General features: G+C 43.5%; 1 protein-coding gene across 1 annotated transcript in view; it reads left to right on the top strand.

Annotated features, from left to right (window-relative positions):
- LOC306797681 (NT-3 growth factor receptor-like) overlaps positions 1-21684 on the top strand; it is a gene marked incomplete at both ends in the record, with an annotated part of 225650 nt that overhangs the window by 96806 nt on the left and 107160 nt on the right. Inside the window, 3 exons of the mRNA XM_079297062.1 lie at positions 18950-19104; positions 19356-19498; positions 20388-20532. Coding sequence (XP_079153188.1) covers positions 18950-19104; positions 19356-19498; positions 20388-20532 — 443 coding nt within the window. The remainder of the gene's footprint in view (positions 1-18949; positions 19105-19355; positions 19499-20387; positions 20533-21684) is intronic.

Below are 21684 nucleotides of genomic sequence, written 5' to 3'. Positions count from 1 at the left end.
TACAACATTGCAGGGCTTGCTCTATCTCTGCCTCACACACACATCACTTTGAAATGAACACACAAAGAAGCGCTCAGTGTAAACGTAGCAAAGGATATGTTTTAAAATGGAAACAAAGTAGTGTGGACATGGCCTAAGTCAATGTTAACTTATAGTGTCATGTGGGACATGAACACCGATCTCCTGGGTAAAAGTCCTGTTTCTTTTTTCCCCCACTCATCCAATCCAACCTCCTGCCTAGGCGGACTTGGTCGCTCTTCATACCACGTCACCCTCTCATCCGTGATTTTGTGGGTTACATACGAACTGTAGTGCATTTATTTTTAATCGGCATAGGTACGAACAGTCTATGTGAAAAATCTTCCTTAAAATGAGGCCAAACTGTACCTGGATACCGTCAGCATCTTAGATCTGATCACATTTTGAACCTCAGCACCTCCAGATGTGGTCTGCGGGTTAAGATTGCAATGTCTCTTCTTTTCATTTACACCTGCTTTAACATTTGTTTTTCTCCCCGAGGACTCATATCCACATCCAGATCGAAAACCCTCGTTAATGCCTGGTGTCACTGCATTCCGTACAGCGTGATCACATTCTTAAGGGAACCGCGACAAGCCGTCGCAGTAACACTGACATGGGACACATCACATGTTGACTTACTTAGTCATCCCCGCTTTAATAATTTGCATGTTCAATCCAATCACCAATGTGGGCACAATCAAGATAACGAGAATGCATTTTAATCAAATATTGGTTTTCGATTGAATTCACCCAGTTTGGTCCAATTCAGTCCGTCCCGTCATACAAAGCCTGTGAAGAGGAAATATGAGGCCGCGGGGTGACGGATCAGAAAGCTGACAACCCCCTCCATCACCTCCAGTCACTGTGAGCCATTCAGCTGCTTTATGTGTATTAGCAACACAGATATTCTCCTCCATTCAGCCAATGTTGACCCCTGTTGGTGTTGCTATGACTCTCGATAATGGATGCCTATTCAGCTGCTCTGCCTGCAGCCACACTGTGAATGACTGACTCGACACCACACTGGGCCTTGTGGCAACAAAGATCACCCACACAGACTGCGCACACTTCCCCTCACTCGTTACCTGTGTCCCCCTGAATTGTACAAGTAAACCCATGCAAGCACTGTCACACAGCACCAGCTGCACGCGTTTTAAGAGGGAAACATCTGCATTTCGGTAATGATCGTAATGTCCAGTAACACTGCAATGCAGTCTTTATTTCTGAGGAGAAATAAAGAATAATTAGACGATGCAGTAATCAACTGGATCTCTCTTTGTCGGCTCTGATCTGTTGTTGACGACGACACTCTTAATGTGTCTTCACTCTGCAGTGTATTTGAGCGTAAGTCTGTTAGCCGTTCAGAGAAGCTCAGGTTTGGACAAATGATGTCAGTCCAGTTCAAAGGAGATTTGACAGAAACGCTCCAAGCAGCCGCTCTGAGTGGGCCAATGCTTTTCACATTGCCTCTATTATTACTGTGGCGCTTTTCCACAATCGACGCAGGCTATCGCATCCAAATCCATGAAATGTCAAAACGTTTGCCAGGCGCATGAATTCTTAAGGTCAGGCCGTGCTCGATGTATGTGGTGTGTCAACATCTCCCGGTGCTGATGTGGTCCACAGGCCGGCCTGCTGAGGATGAAGCCTCACTGCAAACACACAAAAAAAAACAAAAAGACAAGTCAGATTGTGATTACTTTACACACACACCACCAGCCTATGGCATCCATTTGAGAATGACCATCATCATTCCATCAAGGATTCACATTCACCCCCAAAATAAGTCTGCACTTCACGGAATAACTGCAGGTGAAAGAACGGACTCGGGGCTGTGTCTTCTTGAATTGGATCTGATTGTTGTTGTTTTTGTTATGCTCCATAGATTTATGTGAAATAGAAAAGGACCTCAGCTAAGTCAGGTGCTCCCTTTCATATCCTTAGTGTCATTCTGATAATAACATGCTAACAAGCTGTTTCATTCTAGGAGAGACGTGTGAAGTGTTATCTGTCTAGCACTGCAAGTATGTTTCTTTTATGCTATTATATTTGGTATTCCATCACTTCCATCCATCCAAACATACTTGCTGCCAATGTTGCCAGCAAGTTGTTCATGACTTGAAACTAAGATATATATCATACAAATCCATCCATCCATCCATTTTCCTCCTCTTATCCGGGGTCGGGTCGCGGTGGCAGCAGGCCCAGCAGGCTGACCCAGACTTCCCTCTCCCGGCAACATGTTCCAGCTCATTCTGGGGGATCCCGAGGTGTTCCCAGGCCAGCTGGGAGATGTAATCCCTCCAGCGTGTTCTGGGTCTTCCCCGGGGTCTCTCCCCAGTTGGACGTGCCTGGAAAACCTCCAGTGGGAGGCGTCCAGGAGGCATCCTGATGAGATGCCCGAACCACCTCAGCTGACTCCTTTCAACGTGAAGGAGTAGCGGCTCGACTCCAAGCTCCCTCCTGATGGCCGAGCTCCTTACCCTATCGCTAAGGCTGAGCCCGGCCACCCTACGGAGGAAGCTTGTAGCCGCGACCTTGTCCTTTCGGTCACGACCCAGAGTTGGTGACCATAGGTGAGGGTAGGAACGTAGACCGAGTGGTAAATTGAGAGCTTTGCCTTCCGGCTCAGCTCCCTCTTCACCAAGACGGTCCGGTGCAACGCCTGCTTTACTGCTGCAGCCGCACCGATCCGCCTGTCGATCTCCCGCTCCATCTTACCCTCACTCGTGAACAAGACCCCGAGATACTTGAACTCCTTCGCTTGCATAGGCACTCCGTCCCCACCTGGAGGGAGCAATCCACCGGTTTCCGGCAGAGCACCATGGCCTCAGATTTGGAGGTCATACAAATGTGAATCTCAAAATACGAGCTACATACGGGTGTATGTCAGCATTTTACCGGTGCGACTGTTGTTTTGTAATTGAAGTGTCTTACAGACCCTCTTTTAATTTTATCCTGAATTGATTGCACCAAGATCAAAGAACATTTGAATGCACACCAAAAAATAAATGTCAGCAAAGCAATATTCCAACACATTTACGTTTCCCACCTCCGTACAGCAACTCATTTTCTGCATCATTTCAAATCACTCAATCACAGTTTACATGAGAAATGAAAAAAAGACTTAAAAGCATTTCATTCATTTATTTACATCATGTCTTATCATTATTAAACCTTTGTACAATTTACAATCACTTTAACTGTACACATTTTATTTGACAGTAAAAAACTATTTTTATTATTTAGAGTATTATTGGCATTGTAACTAGTACTGCTAATAAAGTATTACAATATTACTTTTCACACAAGCTTTAACACAATGATGATTATAGAGTAAAACTAAACATTTCTATTACACTATCCCTGTAAAAAGGAACTCTGACCAGTAATTATGAAGTATTAGGAAACTTGATCTTATAGGTCATTATAAAATATGATATTTTTTATTGTGTTATTATGAATACTTGAGTGCTATTCACTATAATTATACAGATATATGAGCAGATCATAACTCATTACAGGTATGTTTATGATGTATTAAGGACATGGGCGTCATAGAAAGCGTGACTGAATGTTTCATTTGATCTGCAGCTACAGACCTGGCTCTGCCAAGTCGCTGATGGACCGGACAAAATCAAGCCCAATATGTTGAGCAGCTGCACCTCAAAAACGTGAAGATCAAGCAAAATTGTTCAGCTCACACACCAGCTCATTCATCCAAATATATCTTCTGGGACACGTGCCCACCCAGAGCCATGTCGTGGTCCATCTTGCCCCTGCTTAGTTTTTTTGGATTCTTGTTTTGTTGCTCGCTCGTGTTGGAGAAATTGAAAGTAGTGTGTTTAATATTCCCTGTGTACAATACTGTGTGAATTGTGACCTCACGATGGCACGGCTAGGCTGACTCTTGGAGGATGACTTCATATTTTTATGTTTGTAAGCTTGAATTGGATCCATTTTTCGGGAACTGTGGACTGCAATGTTTGTTTTGTGCAGGTGCAGCACTGTCCGTGGTACTGAAACGGAGTGGAGGAGATCAACAGACAGACAGACGGAACACGTCACTTAGCTCGGTTTCTTGACCTGCTTCTTCTTAATGTTTGTTAAAGTAACTATGAGGAACTGTCATTTTGTTGTTTGTTGGTTTTGGCCGTCCCTGTGGACGAAAGCGTGAGTGTTTCCGAGCACTGCAGGTTCAAAGACTGCAGTGAATCCAGAACTTGTTGGTTCATGATTTAACCTGATTTTGCACGGAATCGAATCCGGTGGCACTGATGACAAGCGTTAAGAATAACTAATAGACGAAGCCAATCTTCTCTCTGATGGTCTCATTTCCTGATGTTGGTCATATAGAGGCATCAATAGCACACAGTTTCATATCCAGTTAAATGTTCCTCACAGTAACTTTGAGAGATAGAGGGAGAGAGCGGCAAACCACAAACAACTGGTACAACATGCCTCACCCGTAACATATTAGCGCTCTCTGCTAGTTCTACATTCTTATGAGTATGAGTGCTCTGATTAATAACTGCATCATTTGATTTTGCAACAGTAGCTTCAAACCCCCCCCCCACTCACAATTTTTAACTGGATTTGCAGACACATAATACAGATGAAACAAGATTTGGCAGGAGTTATGATGGCATGGTGTGAGTTTCAGGTATGTCGATTGGTCCAACGGCAGAATTGAATTGTGGCGATAGTAAAAAGGGAGCAAATACCAAACAGCCCGGTTCGGCATGACCACATTGGTGCAGAGTTTGCGAGGCTCTCCAACGACCCTCTGGAAGCTCGAGAGACGTGGGGTGGGATCGACTTATCATTTACGCAATATTGATAATTTGTATCCTTTTTATGAACGGCAAAAAGGTACACTCGGCAGAGAACGAGGGATAGTGATTGGCTGCGTGCTACAGCTGTGATAGAGGGCAATGAGTAAACTGTTTGATAACATGTTGGATGATTTATGATGCCTTGTGATGATGCTGTTTGGGCAGTCTCATCGCCACGATTTCCTGCCCCCCCCCCCCCCCGCCCCAGCATTGTTACTGGGCCATTGACTGACCCACTCTAATACCAGACCCACTCACAGATAATAAGGCCTCGTTCAGATGAAACCAACAGATTAACGCTTCATAATTGGTCAAAGAGATGCGTAACAGATTTTGCTATCAAAGTAAAGATGTCAGAACAGCTTAATCAGAGCTGATCCCCTTTCTACAGATAACACTGATGCCCCTCTAATTGAAACGTGCTCTCCTTTTGTCATTTAATAATCCCACTCTTCTTTGGTTGCGTGGAATTATAGAATCAAGTGGTGCCAGGCAGTGCCTTAGACATGCTCATGAACACCAGCAGATTTAGTTTATGTCTCAATCTCTAGTTTCAAGTCTTCTTCAATCCAGCATGATGCTCCATTTAGAGTCAAGCAGACCATAAAGCTTTAGGTGATTGTGATTGACAGGTTGCTGCCACGGGGTTGTCTAGTCTGGGAGTTGTCCGTGTTTTTGTCTTCGAACTCTAACCATTTTACAGTGTTTCCACTTCATGAAAGTTAATTGTAACATTTTGGTCACCTAAAAATGTCTTGTTCAGTGTTCGGTTGTACTTAACATGACCCTCTCGTGTCACTTCTGGCTCCAAAAAAAACAAGAGGGCGACAGCCAAAAACCAAGATGGTGTCTGCCAAAATACCAAACTCGAGGCTTCATAACGGCAGTCCACAAACCAATGGGTGACACCACGGTGACTCCGCCCACTTCTTATTCACAGTCTGGATTTTTCCATTTGATTTTGGATTATTATGGCCTCTGAATTATTCCTAAAGTCAAACACAAGAAGACGAAACCCATGGTGAGGTGCCCTATTATTACCACGGAACAAGCGCTGACGCTGTAGAGGAGTGAGTTACAATAATCAAGGCACCCATTGGAAGGATTCTAAGGCTGTCTAACGTTTTATGAGCAGCAGCCTCCATGCTGTGCATATCCATTCATTTGAACTCTGCTAGATACTTCTTTGATCCAGCTTTTTCTTTTCTTTTTATATCGGTTCTTATCAAGCTAAGGAATACAGGCCAGTGGACACGAACACTGTGAACCTGAGAGGAGTTATCTCCCCTGAGATTCCACTTTTCATCAGCGGTAACACCTCACAGAACACCCGACCTGAAGGGCTGGTGGAGTGTGAAGAGTGTGCGAGTTCCTGGATGGGGCCGGCTCAGGGGCTGTTGGAGATGAAGCGATATCTGGAAATGTATCCCAATCACAGACTTTTCTTCCACTGGGTGTAAGTTCATATTAATGTCGAAAGAAACAGTTGGCAGATGTAGTAGGAATCATTTTCCATATAATGTGAAACTTGCGTGGCCATTGTGATCAACAATATGATGCGTGTGATCAAGGATATTGAAACCTGCAACAGGCTCAGCTGTTGCTGACTGTTTGGCGTTTGATTCAACATGTTACAAGTGATTCAGATACTGTAGATGTCCATCCTGTCTTTCCTCATAATGAGCAGGCACTACTTTCTCTGCATGGACCGTTTATTTATTTAAATCTCCTTTACCTCACGGGCTGATAGCGGTTTGATTCTGTTTCGACAAAAATCTCTTTTTTTATTCTGAAAAGAAAGTTTGCATGTAACGAGTGGTTATTGACATGTTTTGCTGGTTTACGTGGGAACATGCAGGGGAATGAGGAGTGACTTTTCGAAGGATATCATGCGAACCGTTGTACGAGGATACGTTGTGTTGGTCGTCTTCAGGCCTCTGAAGAAAATGAAAAAGATTCGGTTGCGTTTACGACAGAGGTGCCAATAATAATCTTGGAGCACGGTAGAGGGGGATAAAGTTCTGTTATTTATGTTCTTTTGTGCACCATTCATTTATACTTGTTCTATATTAAGCAGTTACTCTACAATTGTAGCTGATGTGATTGAAGTGACTGAGATAGAAAACGATCCTTCAAATTCACCATCTTTGTCATATTTGAACCACAACAGAATAATGCAACTGAATGGAACTTTTTTTTTGTCAGAGTATTTAAAAATGCAAATGTTTATTTCCACTGTGTTTCATTGTGGCCAGCAGGGGGCAGCAGCCTACTCAGCATCCATGTTATGTTATGTTATGTTTATTTTATTTGATATGGACATCACAGTAGCATTAGAATTGTGACATACATTTATGCACAAAGCCCAGATGCACTGTGTTAAGTGTTTGTAGCGAAATGCTAATTTACAACACCTGTCCACAGGAGGCTTTTTTAAAGAAGTTAAAAATAGAAAATAAAGAAGTTAAAATAGAAAATAAAATAAAAAATATATCCACAAATACATACACAGATACATACATAAAGTGCAAGTGTGTTTACAGGAGTGTGAGAACAATGTTGTTTCTCTTTTAGCCATGATTTAATACCTCTATTAAAAACATTAAAATGTTGTTGCATTTTCAACTCAGTTGGTAGACAGTTCCATAGTTTTGCTCCTTTAACAGAGAAGACTGATTGTCCAAATGAGGCTTTGCGCAATGCAATGTGACAGTTCCCGTTCGCTGAGGCCGCGTGTTCACTCTGCTGGTGAGCTGCTGTCGTGTAACAAATGCATTAAGCAGGGAAGGAGCATGACCATGTAGGCATTTAAAAACAAGCTTTAGGTTGGAATAGCTTATAAAGCTTTGAAAGCTGAACATATTGTGTTTCTCTAAGATCTGACAATGGTGCCACCTCATTGGTTTTTTGTCCATCATTTTTAATGTCTGGTTATACAGTGATATGATGGGTTGTATGGTTGATTGTGAGGCTTGTGACCAGGTAGTATGATAGGTGTGAGAATATCATGGCGTGCATGTAGAGCTGAGCTGTACTGAATGGCAGATATTTTCTGATGAATCTGAAGCAGTTGAGATTTGACTTAACCTTTTTGCTGATATTACGCACTTGTTTATCAAATCTTAGATGAGAGTCTAAGATGATTCCTAAATACTTCACATTGTCAACCTCACTGATGACCTCATTCTTTATTTCTACCATAAAACTTGCATTTTCGTGTCGTTTACGTATTGAAAAACAAATTGACACTGTTTTTTTTTACATTCAGTGTTCAGTGAGAGGACTCAAGCCATTGCGATACAGAATGTAATGATTCAGTGAGCTGGTCAGCGGCCTTGCTAGATGTTCTGGCAGATGTATAAATAACTGTATCATCAGCATACATCGGGCAGCCAACCCCAGGACAGCTCTCAGGTAGGTCGTTGATATACATGCTAAATAGCACAGGACCTAGAACTGACCCCTGGGGTATCCCCATGCTATTGGCACGGATGGTGGACTTTTCCCCATTGACTCTCACACATTGTACTCTTGCCCTGAGGTACGAGTCAAACCATTGTGAGGCATGATCAGAAAATTGGAATTTGTGAAGTTTGGACATCAGCACACTGTGGTTAACAGTATCAAAAGCCTTTTTTAAGTCGAAGAAAACTGCTCCCACAGCATGACCTTTATCCAAAAGTCCTTTTATTTTCTCAATTAGATGGCAGTTTCCAGTCTCAGTTGAATGTTTGGGTCTGAATCCAAATTGTTGTTGATACAGTAACTGATTTGTCTCTTGATGTATTATGAGTTGCTCTGCTACAATTTTTTCCAGTATCTTCGAGACAACTGGGAGGATGGTGATGGGTCTGTAATTGCATGTCAAGTCTTGCTCACCAGATTTAAAGATTGGACTGATAATGCACAATCTCTTCTGCAAATCTGAAAAAAACTTGATGAAGACAAAACCATTTTCTTGTCTTATTTGGAAATCAAAGTTTGTGAGGATACCCTTGTGTTTGTTCTTTGGCTCCGTCACAGTGTGTTGCTCTTTACTCTGTGTAACTCAGGCTGTATTCCAGTCCGGAGGCTTTCTTCCCCTCTGCAGACAAATCCAATTTGTTCTATTTATCAAACCTGTGGCTGAGGATGTAATAATGCACCTATTGATCTCAAGGTTGGGTATAAGCAGGTGTGTGTGTGTGTGTGTGTGTGTGTGTGTGTGTGTGTGTGTGTGTGCGCAATCAGCTTGGGGTTCAGATCAACAAATGTTCATTACTCTTGCCCCTTCCCCTCAGCAGACACACAACACCAGATAGCTAGCATTCATCACGGCACGCCTGCAGGGCGGTGGAGAAATACTCCATCTCTGCTCTGTGTGTGTGTGTGTGTGTGTTTGTGTGTGACAGCTACTCCAAATCATTTAGCTGACGGGATGCATACGCATTTAGTTAGTTTATAACAAAAAAGATTTAAAAAAGTTAAATTGACATTACAATAAAAACAATGAACCATTGACAAATGATTGATCATTAATCTATATTTAAATGTTTACATTCAGACGCTTTGCAAAGTATTTAATAATCATTAACAATGTGTTATCAATGTAATGTTTAAGGAGGTTTCACAAACATTTTCTGAAAGGTATAAAAATATTTTGGTAATCATTAACAAATTCTCAATACAGTATATCAAATGTTATAATGTGAGCAACAATAAACTCTTACAATAACATAAATAAGTAAATAGTATCAGTAATAATGTCAGTTTTTTTAACAGTAAATTAACGAAACTAACTGAACTAAATTCACTCCATTTTATTTACTATGAGTTTACCATTTATTAATGATGCCTATTATAAAGTGTTACCTGCGCCGCTCTCTCTGTTCATGTACTTAAGCAGACTCATCTAGTGAGACACCTGCTGGTACCCGCCGGGTGATCTACAGGGTGTTTCCCTTTACTGTTATTTCCAGATCGGTTCGGGTTAAAACTAAGAAAATGCTGGTCGTGTATTAATACGCGTTTATAAAGCATATATTAACATAGTCTTTAACATTAGTGCATATCTAAATCATTATATAAATGCATGAATGATGTACATCTAAATAAGTTCTTAATCATTTACTTACACTTTATAACTTATGTTATTAATCATCTACAACTCCTTAATAATTGGTTTGTAATATATATATAGTACTTAATTTACAAATGGGGAATACATCATTTATAAAGTATGAAAACACATAATAGACGAGCTTATTAATCAGGAATAAAACATCTATAACTGTTATTATGAATATCATACTGAGTGTTAATGTAGGAACAATGTTTACTCATACTTAACTACACTCTATGAAGCATTAGTTATTATAAAGTGTTACCATTACCTTTGTGTCGCTTGTATGAAATGGCCCAAAATGATCTCTTTAAACGTACAGCCGTGCTGGACTTTTTGAAGAGGGCACAGTTGTTATAGAATTTGTGGTTTTGAGGCAGCAAACATCTTGTGTCGGCGGTCCGGTCAGGTTGACGGGAGCAGCCCTCCGCCTCCCCATCACTGCCCAGATCCATCATCTTACTCAGCCTGCAGTTTTATCATCGGACTCCATGGGGGGGGGGGGGTTCATCCTGCTGCTGCTCAGAGCAGATGCCTTTCCATTAGAAAGCTCCCCGAAGAGTCTGAGCCCCAAAGATTACCATCAGTTAAAATAAACAATTACCTTTTCTTCATTCACAACCGACTGATGTCACACAGGACGCACTAGATTAGAACTTTAACGATCAATTATTTATTGATGTATTCGGTTACATTTTTCATTGATAATCTCCTGCTTTTTGCCAGCATTGAAGCCCCATGCGTATGTGTCCATGCACACAGTATTTATTCCTATCCCATCAGTGTGTATGACCACATGTGTCCATGTGTAGATGGCGACACAATTATCCTTCACCTACAGTTGTCCCCAGTAAACCGCCCCGACGCTGTTATTCGTCAATCTCTTCCCCGTTCAACGGGACAATTAATCCAAATGTATGTAACGACTTGTTACACTGAGGGGGGGGGAAAGGAAAAGACGCCGCCTCGTTCCAACTCGCCGTCCTTCACACCTCCATGAATCTCACAGATACAGCTATGTCACAAATCTCCCATCAGCCACGAAGAGTGACATCATGGAGGAATAGCTGTCCACTGATGATGTATGTGACAACACAGGACAGAGATGCCAGAGAGGAATGCTTTGGAGTGCGTGTTAATCAGTTCACTAAGATGCAAGGGTGAAAAATGAAATGTCTGATGGGACTGAATGGGACTCAATAACGCCCTGTCTTTGCTCTGAAATCATGTCTATACCCAGAAACTCAGCCTTTAGGAGGATTAAACCCCATTAAAGTCAACTTTTGGTATTTTCAACGTGGGGGCTATTGCCATTATGTTCTTGGGAAACAGATTAGCAGTCGATGGGAGCATGGAGTGCTTTCCAAAAAAATCCATTTAACAGAAATAATATTGAATACTAAATAAATACAGAAGGTCTTTCCTGGAAGTCTGTAGCTGTTGTAGTGATCTATACAGCAGAGCCAGATGAGTTCCAAGGTTAGCACTGTCAACATGGCTTTCTGTTGGCGCAAATTTACAGGTCAAAGTTTTTCAAACTTGCACTCGAAGCCAAAAAGTTATGTACTGCGCCCAAACAAGCGAAACCCCCAACTACAAACTCATTGGCTTGGATAGAATTTGCTGTTTTAAATGGTATTGTGACCAAAATATCGTTCCCGTACAATAAAACTGCATTGTCAATGACGTTTCCAAGGAAACATATACATTATACATTAACCACAAATACATTTGTCATTATAATCCACGGCAGTCTGCATAGGGTGGAGGTGGATGGGTGGTCAAGACAGGACTTTCACCCAGGAAACCACTGTTCAAGTCTACAATATTTTGAATTTGGATTGAAACTAAGTACTAATACTTTTTGGATGCTTGCTTTTACAGTATGAACGTAAGACCTTGAATTACTAGAATGCTATTGTGGATTTGGGTTTCCAGAGGCTTTTAGTTTTGTGTGCGAGATATGCAATTTGCAAATGCAAGAAGCAATGCTTAAATTAGAACATAAAAAGGTAATGGTACTCTTAACCGTAGCAACTGCACCGCATGTGGCTTTCATCTCTATACTGACATTATCAATACCAGTTTGAATAGTGTACATTCCCCTTTTATTTATTCATGGAGTTATTTTTTTGTATTAGTACTTTTATTATGTGCAGGATATGGCTAATGCAATGGCTCCCAAACTGTGGGGCACAGAGCCATTGCAGCAGATATCAAACTCAGCTGCTACTAATAACAGGCAGCCTAGCAGAGACAGAAGGCAGTCAAGGAAGAGGAAGAACGGGGCAATCAGGCCGGCAATCAACGGCTAAAACAGAAAGAGCCCCACAGCAACATTACGCACCAGTTTGAATTCATTTGAATGGTAGTTTTAAAATGATGGTCGGGATGTGTAAAGGATGTCTCTTTTGGTGAGGATTCTTTCTTTCTGGTGTTGTTTGTTGGGAGAGCTAAGACAGGAGCAATGGAGGAGGGAGAATGGAGCAACTGTTGCCATGACAAAACCATGATAGGCTGATCAAGCTGGTGTCGGCGTCCGCTTATGGGTATGAGCAGCTTTGGAGCTTGAGAAGCTGGCCATCTGGTTTGTCTTTATTGACCAAATTAATCAAATGTTTGAGACTGAGCATTGTTGATCAGTTGGTCAAACACTTTGTTTAGGCTTTTCTAATGCGACTTCTGCTTGTGCCTAAAAAAGGGCTGTCCTCACTCAGTAAAGGCAAAGAAAGGCACTTTAATTGGTGTAGCATATTTCATTACAGGTGAACTCGATGTGCCCTCCGAAAGGTATCGATAAAATGGAACAGATGTGACACAGTTGTGACAGATCTCAGGTCGGCATGTGGTTTGTTCCAGAGAACTGGACCAAAGTACCGAAAGGTTACTGTACCATCGTCAGTGAGCAGCTCAGCAATGCACTGGGAGCCGATGAAGTGATCGAAGGTAGGCTGGAGTAACATGTTGGGCTTTTTTTCTGTATGCTTGAAGGCTCTGTTTGAATAAACTTGATTCTTCATAAAGGCAGAATGCCATTTCGCACAGAATGCTAATATTACACCACCAAAAGGTGTCATACTTTCGGAATAAGGTTTTTTGAGCTGTCGCACCCCGAATGAAGGTAATCACGTTTTCTTAAGTGTTGCAGCTGTCGCAGATTCGCATAGCTTTTGGTATGAATAGTTTTGATGTGAAATACTGATGAGTATTTTCATTTCTTTGTCACGTCGCCCGGTTTGTAAAGGCCTTGAGGTGTATGGATGGGTCAACAGAGCATCTAATGTGACACTGACAATGGCGATTGTGGTTTGAATCCCAACTTTGTTGTCATTGTTAAATGAAGCCCATCTTTGCGTGACCTTAAAGAGTTACTCCTCCATGTTTATTAATCCTGGTTACCCATCCAACGAGTGTTGACTACATGCTTTTTCCCACACCCTGAAGAGCGGAGCTATGGAGAAAGGCTCGGGGCTGCAGGTCGGGCGCTAAGCGGAGGGCGAAGAGGAGGAAGTACAAACCTTCGGTACCGGCGATCGTAACGGGGAATGTGAGGTCTTTGGCGAATAAGATGGATGAACTCGGTGCGCTGGTAAAGACTGAGAGGGACGTCCATGAGTGCAGCGTCATATGTTTCACGGAGACATGGCTGCACGCGGATTTCCTGGACCACAGTGCGTCGTGCCCGGCTTCAGGACTGTTCGGGCGGACAGAACCGTTACACTGAGCGGTAAGAAGAGAGGTGGCGGGATTGCCGTGTATGTGAACAAGAGGTGGTGCAATCCCGATCATGTGTGTGTGAAGGAACGCTTCTGCAGCCCGGACATTGAACTAGCCGTGGGGATGCGTCCATATTATTTGCCGAGGGAGTTCACGTCCGCCATTGTTGTGGCTGTGTACATCCCCCCCATCAGCTGAGGCAGCAGTGGACACCATCCACTCCACTGCATCTGGCCTGCTGAGTCAACATGCTGGTGCTTTTCTGGCAATTACTGGAGACTTTAATCACACCACCCTGGATAAAGCCCTGCCAACTTTTCACCAGTATGTTGACTGCCCCACAAGGAACAATATAACTCTGGACTTACTGTATGCAAATCAAATGAAAATGAGGCATACAGTGCTACGGCCATCAGGAAGCAAAGGCCTTCTTCCCTCATCAAACCCTGAGAGGTCACGAGCCATTTCGCTGGACGAAACAGACAGTGCTCCACACTGAGTAAGGCCCCTTACCCCGCCGAGATGAGTCCCTCCAACGAGACCAGTCTCCGCGTTCCCTTTTTGTGTGCACACTCCGGCAGGAAGACGTCTAATCCTCTCCTGACCGATGATTACCGGGAGACGCACGGACCACGGCGTTTCAGCCGAAGTTAAATCATCCTCCCTGCAGCGAGGATAGATCACGCCTCCAGAGCCACGCCACAACGAAACCGCAGCCGCTCACCAGCGACGCCGACCAGCAAGCAGCCCCTTCCCTTCCTGACGAGGAAAAAGGACAACTTCCCCACGAACACTTTTCCCTTGCTCCGAAGCATCTAAAAGTAAGGTTCATGGTATCTGGGCATAGCTTAGCTTAAATTAACTTAAGTTTAATTCAGGTCATTTCATTTATGTGTTGATATTTCCCTATTTTGTTGTGAGAAGTTACTGTCGCGCGATATCAAGGTATTGCGTAATCCATCGCGGACCCGATGCCCCGCTTGTGTATTCAACGGCTGTAACTGTCTGCATTAGACCCGTCGCTACTGGTAGATTCAGAGTTTGTGTATTATTACTTGAGAGATGTGATAAGAAACATAAACGCTCATCTCACCGCAGCGATAGAGATCTGTTTATTTGGGGATTATTTGATTTCATTTTGTTTCTTGCTCTATTTCCTTGAATCAATTCTGTGAGTGAAGTGTGGAAACGCGACTATCGTGCACAAGTGTCGTCAGTTCGCGAAGTGACAACGGCAGCTTGTGCAAGATACGGTCTGCGACCCTCACACTCACGACGTGACGCCGCACACAGAAACTCTGATTCCTCTCTCTGCCCTTTTATTTCTCTTGGTTTGCCGTAACTTGCATACACATAGTCTGCCCCTGGGTAACCCCGTTGCCTATTGTCCCAACTCACGCGATGCATCGGCACACGTGATTACAAACAGCAATCTCACCGCCATTTTGTCAGAGTCCCTCGACTGCGCCATCTGGTGGTAGTTTAGCTGTAGTTCTTTAAGGCACCTCTCTAACACACACAGCCTCCCCCTCCCTTTTGTCTGCGTCACTCGCCATCTTTGTAGTTTTCGACTGTAGTTTAAGACCCCCCTTTTCTTTTCACACACAGACCCACACACACACACATACTTGTATTACATACATCCTCACCCATTTTATTCATTCTTTAGATATTAGGCATATAAAATTGTATGATAATGTTTATTGGTTGCAATATTAATTGATTTGATCATTTACTATTTTGATTTAATAAACTCTGTTATACTTTAAGGAGCAGTCGTCTGTGATTACGTGCATATGTGCGTAATGAAACTGTATGTAGTAGCCTTGTGTACGAACTTAACCCTTCACTGTCACTGAATGTGTAGTCGCACCCGACTATTGACATTATGAGTGACCACTAATTATGAGACTTTGTTTTATCGTTTGGTTATTGGTCCCTGTTCGCAGGGTGGTGCCCCGTTGTTATTAATAATCATTAGTAATTGTTACATACATTAATAATTCTATTGATGTCAAGAATTCAGTTTCTTAAATGCTGATAACCCAAACACGCTCCTTTAGATTCCCAACACTGCTTTGAGTCGACTGATTGGGATGTTCTGTGTGGACCACATGGGGAGGACCTCAACAGCATGACTGACTGTATCACAGAATACATCAAATTCTGTGAACAAACCATCATACCATCCCGGACTGTACGCTGCTTCCCCAATAACAAGCCATGGATCACCAGTGACCTGAAAGCTGTTCTTAATAAGAAGAAAGCAGCTTTCAGGTCTGGGGACAGGGAGGAGCTCAGGAGAGTTCAGCACGACCTGAGGATAAAGATCAGAGAGTGCAAGGACTCCTACAGGAGGAAGCTCTGCCACCACCGACACTATGACCCCCCTCCCCCCCCCCTCTCTGTGACGACTGGCCAAGTTAGGAGACAGCTGGAGAGACTCCACCAAGGCAAGGCTGCTGGACCTGATGGCATCAGCCCCAGGGTCCTGAATACCTGCGCCATCCAGCTGTCTAATGTCCTTCAACACCTCTTCAACCTGAGCCTGAAGCAGGAGGAAGTCCCGGTGCTGTGGAAGATGTCGTGCCTGGTTCCTGTACCGAAGAAGACGACACCATCTGGCCTCAATGACTACCGACCAGTTGCCCTCACATCTCATGTGATGAAGGTGCAGGAGAGGCTGGTCTTGGCGCAGGTGAAATCCTCACTGGACCCTCTGAAATTTGCATACCAGCCCTGTGTGGGAGTGGACGACGCCATCATCTACCTGCTGCAATGAGCTCAGTCGCACCTGAATGGAACTGGTGGCTCTGTGAGAATCACTTTCTTTGATTTCGGCAGTGCATTCAACACCATCCAACCGGTGCTGCTGAGTGAGGAGCTGCGGGGGGTGGGGGTGAACGCGTCCACCGTCTCCTGGATCACTGACTACCTCACGGGCAGACCACAGTTTGTCCAACTGGGCCGTGTGCTGTCTGATGTGGTGGTCAGTGATACTGGAGTCCCACAGGGAACTGTTCTGGCTCCCTTCCTGTTCACCTTGTACACCACTGACTTCTAGTGCAACTCTGTGTCATGCCATCTGCAGAAGTTCTCTGATGACTCTGCAGTGGTCGGGTGTATAAGGGACGGACGGGAGGAGGAGTACAGGGCAGTAGTGGAGGACTTTGTGGAGTGGGCCGGTAGAAATCACCTGCGTCTGAACGTGGCCAAGACCAGAGAGATGGTGGTCGACTTCAGGAGGAAGATGACGACTCCACAACCGGTGAAAGTACCTGGGTGTCTCCATCGACAGCAGACTGAACTGGAAGAACAACATCAACGCGGTGTACAAGAAGGGGAGGAGTCGACTCTTCTTCTTGAGGAAACTTTGATCCTTCAACGTGTGCAGCAAGATGCTGGAGATGTTCTACAGTCTGTTGTGGCCAGTGCACTGTACTTCGCTGTAGTCTGCTGGGGGAGCAGCATTGGAGCCGGTGACACCAACAGACTTAATAAACTGGTTAAGAAGGCCGGCTCCATCATTGGCTGCAAACAGACAATCTGGAAGAGGTGGTGGAGAGGAGGACTCTGAATAAACTATGATCCATATTGGATAACCCGGACCACCCTCTCCACCACCTCCTGCAGGGACAGCGGAGCACTTTCTCCAACAGACTGATGCAGCTCTGCTGTCACAAGGAAAGATACAGGAGAACATTCCTGCCCTCTGGAATAAGACTTTACAATAAAACAGCTCTGGCCAGATCATCCTCCACATAACTACTCACTGCTTCACTGGTTGCTGGGGTTGACTTTTGCACTACTGTTCTTCACCTAGTCAGAAAATTCAACACGATTCTATTTCATTGTATATACTGTGCATTTTTGTTGTTTTATCTTATATATTCTATATTCTGATATTTTAATTTGTCCTAGTCTGTTATTCTATTGTGCATTTTTTAACACTTAATACTTGGGTTACTCTGCTACTTTGCTAATTGGTGTGTCTCGCTGCTGTAACATACAAATTTCCCCCTGGGGATAAATAAAGTATCTATCTATCTATCTATCTATCTATCTATCTAGTTTGGTAGCTTGCACAAATCCTGCAGTATTGCACATGCAGAGAGGATGTTGACGACACTCTGTGGGCTCGTTTTGTAATGCAGCGCCTTCTTTGTATGTGTTGCTTGGTTCATCGCTAGTTTAACATATACATCATAGAAACCACACATCAAAGGGCTTTAAACTGGAAGTAGCAAGTGGCCCTATAGGAGTACAGAGATGCTGACTGTATAATAATACAGAAACTTTAGTGATCTTAGTTATATCCAAATGCTATCGCCAGCTTGCTAAACTTTAGCTAATATCACTAAAACCCAAACTCCAGCGAAGTGTAGCAGTTTCAAGTTTCAAAGAAAGTAGCCTCATCATCTCCCTCATGCTGGTGTCTGTCTTTTGTGGACTAATGTGCAATTTGTGTCTCACTCCCTGGTTGAGACAACAAACACAGGACCTTTACTCAGGGGACCGCTGTTCATGTCCCACTTTTTTTTTACTAATAGCGCTCTGTCAAGTGACACTTCGCCCGTAGCTTATGTTTCTCTACATGCATATTTATTTTGATTAAATCCTAGTTTATTTTATTGTTTAAAACATTAATGCCACCATTTCACAGCGTGAACTTAAACGTGACCACTTCACGACGTTAACCTTGTGTTACAATGTGAACCGCGACGTTTCCCAACGATAACCACGCACAAACCTGCAGCCTCAAAATACTACGCAACCGGCCCGACAGACGCTGGGGGCTTCTGCCCAAGCAGCAAATCATGAGCAATAGGGCTGAGATACCGTCGAATGTGCTCAGACTTGTCAAAATGTACATTCATCTTTATTTCACGGTGGGTTGTCTTTCAGTCATCTTATTCCCATTTTCTGCTGTCAGAAGGTACCAGAACTATCTGAAATGTGTGCTGATGACGGATGAGAGAGTTGTATTTTAGAATAGTTGCTGGGCTGACTCATTCCACCAGAATGAATGCACAAAAGTCCCTGTGGGCCTGCTGAAGGTGTCCCCCATCACTTTACCCAACAAGGGTCGAAGGGAAGGTCTTGGGTAGCTCAGTCCCTCCGTGACGTTCTTCAGGAGTTTTGACGTGGTGAACGTTCTCCGTTCCCCCTCCCAGGTTTCCAGTTTGAAGGGTGAACGTAGCGCTGGTGAGATTTATCACGCCTGGCTAATACTGCCAATGCTCAATGTGTCTTCTTACTTTCTTTCTCTCTCCAGCCATTTGGAGGAGGTGGTGTTCGACTGCGGCTGTGAGATCCGCTGGCTGCAGCTATGGCAACAGAGAGGAGAGGCGTGGCTGAGCAGCCAACAGTTGTACTGTGCTGACGGCGACACCAAGATACTGCTGCAGGATATGAACATTAGCAGTTGTGGTGAGTTGAGAGTGCACAGACACACACACACACACCTGGGAATTCTGACTGCTGATTATGATTTTTGTGTTGGAGCTGATTAAATCATTTTTGAATAAATCACACCCAACAATATCTACAATATCTACCAACAATGACTGACTTTGGCTCTCAGTTGGTTCCCACTGGAGCCTTAGATCTTCAGAAATGACTCAAAAAGTATCGTTTCTGTGGTTATGGATGGAATGATATATTCCCTCTCCGTCTCTCAGACATGCCAGACATCAGCGTCAGCCACAGCAACCTCTCCGTTGTCGAGGGTGACCGAGTGACGGCGATCTGCAATGGCTCTGGATCCCCGTTACCCGAGGTGGACTGGCCCGTGAATGGCTTGCACTCCATAAATGCGCAAGAGGTAAAGGAGGACACACACACACACACACACACACACCAAGGCAAACACCCAGCCAGACCTGTGTTCTGTTGCATTTTACATGTGATACTCACAAGCTGCTGGCAGTAACCGATGTGTCTGTTGACATCAATCATTGACATGCTTTTCAGCAGAAACACACATGGTACAGTAAGTGTCACAGTCTTATATTATTAACGAGCTTCAGCTCGTTAGCGTGTGAGATCATTCAGGACAGAATAGCAGTTTTGTCTTCCATTGCATCCATGACTTCCACCATCTTGACTTCCGTACAGTGCTACTGTTACTACAGAGACACTGTCTACTGAATATGAACCGGTCTACGGGTGACCCCCGCTTGAAGAGCCTGATTCAACTGCCAGTCTCACTCAACACTATCGGAGCGCGAGATACATTTTACAATTCATGAACAATTCTCTAATGGAAATGGAATTAGGGCCAAAAGTTCCACTTACAACCATGAAAAGCAAGTAGGCTAACAGAAGTGTGCGTGTCGCTGTGTTTTCAGCCCTACGGACAGCGCTGCAGCCACACATGCACGTCCAGTGTTCTGAAACAACAGCCAAGCGATAGTCACTTGTAATGTTGTTGCTTTAAATATTTTTAAAAAGATGAGTGAAGCTTTAAAAAAAAGAACTGTAAAAAAAAAACTGTTGGCTCAGTACTAAAGTACATAAAATCCAATATCAACACTTAAACACACACAGTTGGTTTGTGTTCCCATATTGACGAACCAATCAATAAGAAACACTGTAAAAGTATCTAATATAGGCCATTCAATGCTGAGTGCAGGGTTAACAGTGGGGCTACGACCTTGTTGCCATTCTACACTCGTACAATCGTGCCCGTTCTGTCCTCTCATCCCTTCCAGGCCAGAGTCTATGACAACAACAGCATCCACTCCATCAACATCACGCTGGTCAACGTCAGTCGAGAAGACAACAACTTCCTGCTGACCTGCACCGCCACCAACATTGTGGGCATGACCAACGCTTCCGTCCAGCTAACTGTTCACTGTGAGTACACACACACACACACACGCACACACACTCAGTGCTCTTATATTGTCTCTGCTCTAACGTCTTCCATTTAATGGTGACTCTAGGAAAACACTTATTAGTGTTATCATAGCGGTCAACACGCCCATCCGTCATCATTACGGCGCATACACATGTGACCTACAAAAGGAGCTTGTTTGCGTGAATGGGTCTGATTAATTATCCTGTCACATGGCAAATTAAAAAGGCCACAACAAGCTGCGCGCCTACAGTTCATCATAAAGGACAATGCATGCGCCTGCCAGTTGAATGCACAGTTGAGTCTCATTACAGCTGATGATGTCCTGATTATTCATTCAACCTTTAGAATGGCATTTTTTATGATATTATTATATTACATGGCTCCTATATTCTAAGTCATTGTATTTATTTGTTCAGTTGTCAGCACTCATTAGCTCGACTTCAATAGCTTACATTTGGCTTTATGTGAGCACTTTCTGCCAATTTAACAGAAATAATTCTTAATTGCACTTCTTTCAAAACCAATTGTCATTACTTATGACTCACAGTAGTCTCTGTTATGGTAGAAATTACCTCACAACAAGAGAAGGCCGGAGCACATGTGGCCGGCTTTGTGCCGTCGACACACACGCTGCAATAATAACGCTACCAAAACTGGTTTACAATTATAAGGAATTTAATTCCACTGATGTAAGTACATTTACAGTTACACATTGGAGTATATACTCCTATGACATATTAAAACAATAAAACCCCATTTGCAAAAACCTCACTCGGCTCCTCCGGTTAAAACCACGTCTGTCGTCCGGGGGCCATCACAGAGAGAGCGAGGGAAAAAGTCTTTTAAATTAAACCTCCCACCCCTGTTCGGCACACCCCCTCTTCCATTTATCTCGATTCCTATTGGCTAACTTCCATAAGTGTATTCGGCTGTCTGCCCGAGTCCACTAACACATTCAATGACTGTCAGTTACATTTTAACCCCTTCTATAATAATCCTTCAGTATGAAAGTTAAACTTCTGCAACTTGGCAGAAGCTTCATGTTTCTTTAGCTACTATTCCTACATCACTTTATGTTTATCTTAATTATGCATTCCCAAAACCCTTATGATTATGACTATTTATGAATTATTAATTGTTAAACACTT

This window comes from Melanostigma gelatinosum, assembly GCF_949748355.1.
Source record: "Melanostigma gelatinosum genome assembly, chromosome: 1".
NCBI classification, from domain to species: domain Eukaryota; kingdom Metazoa; phylum Chordata; class Actinopteri; order Perciformes; family Zoarcidae; genus Melanostigma; species Melanostigma gelatinosum.
Note: the sequence above shows the minus strand (reverse complement) of the source record. Positions and strands in the feature narration are given on the sequence as shown.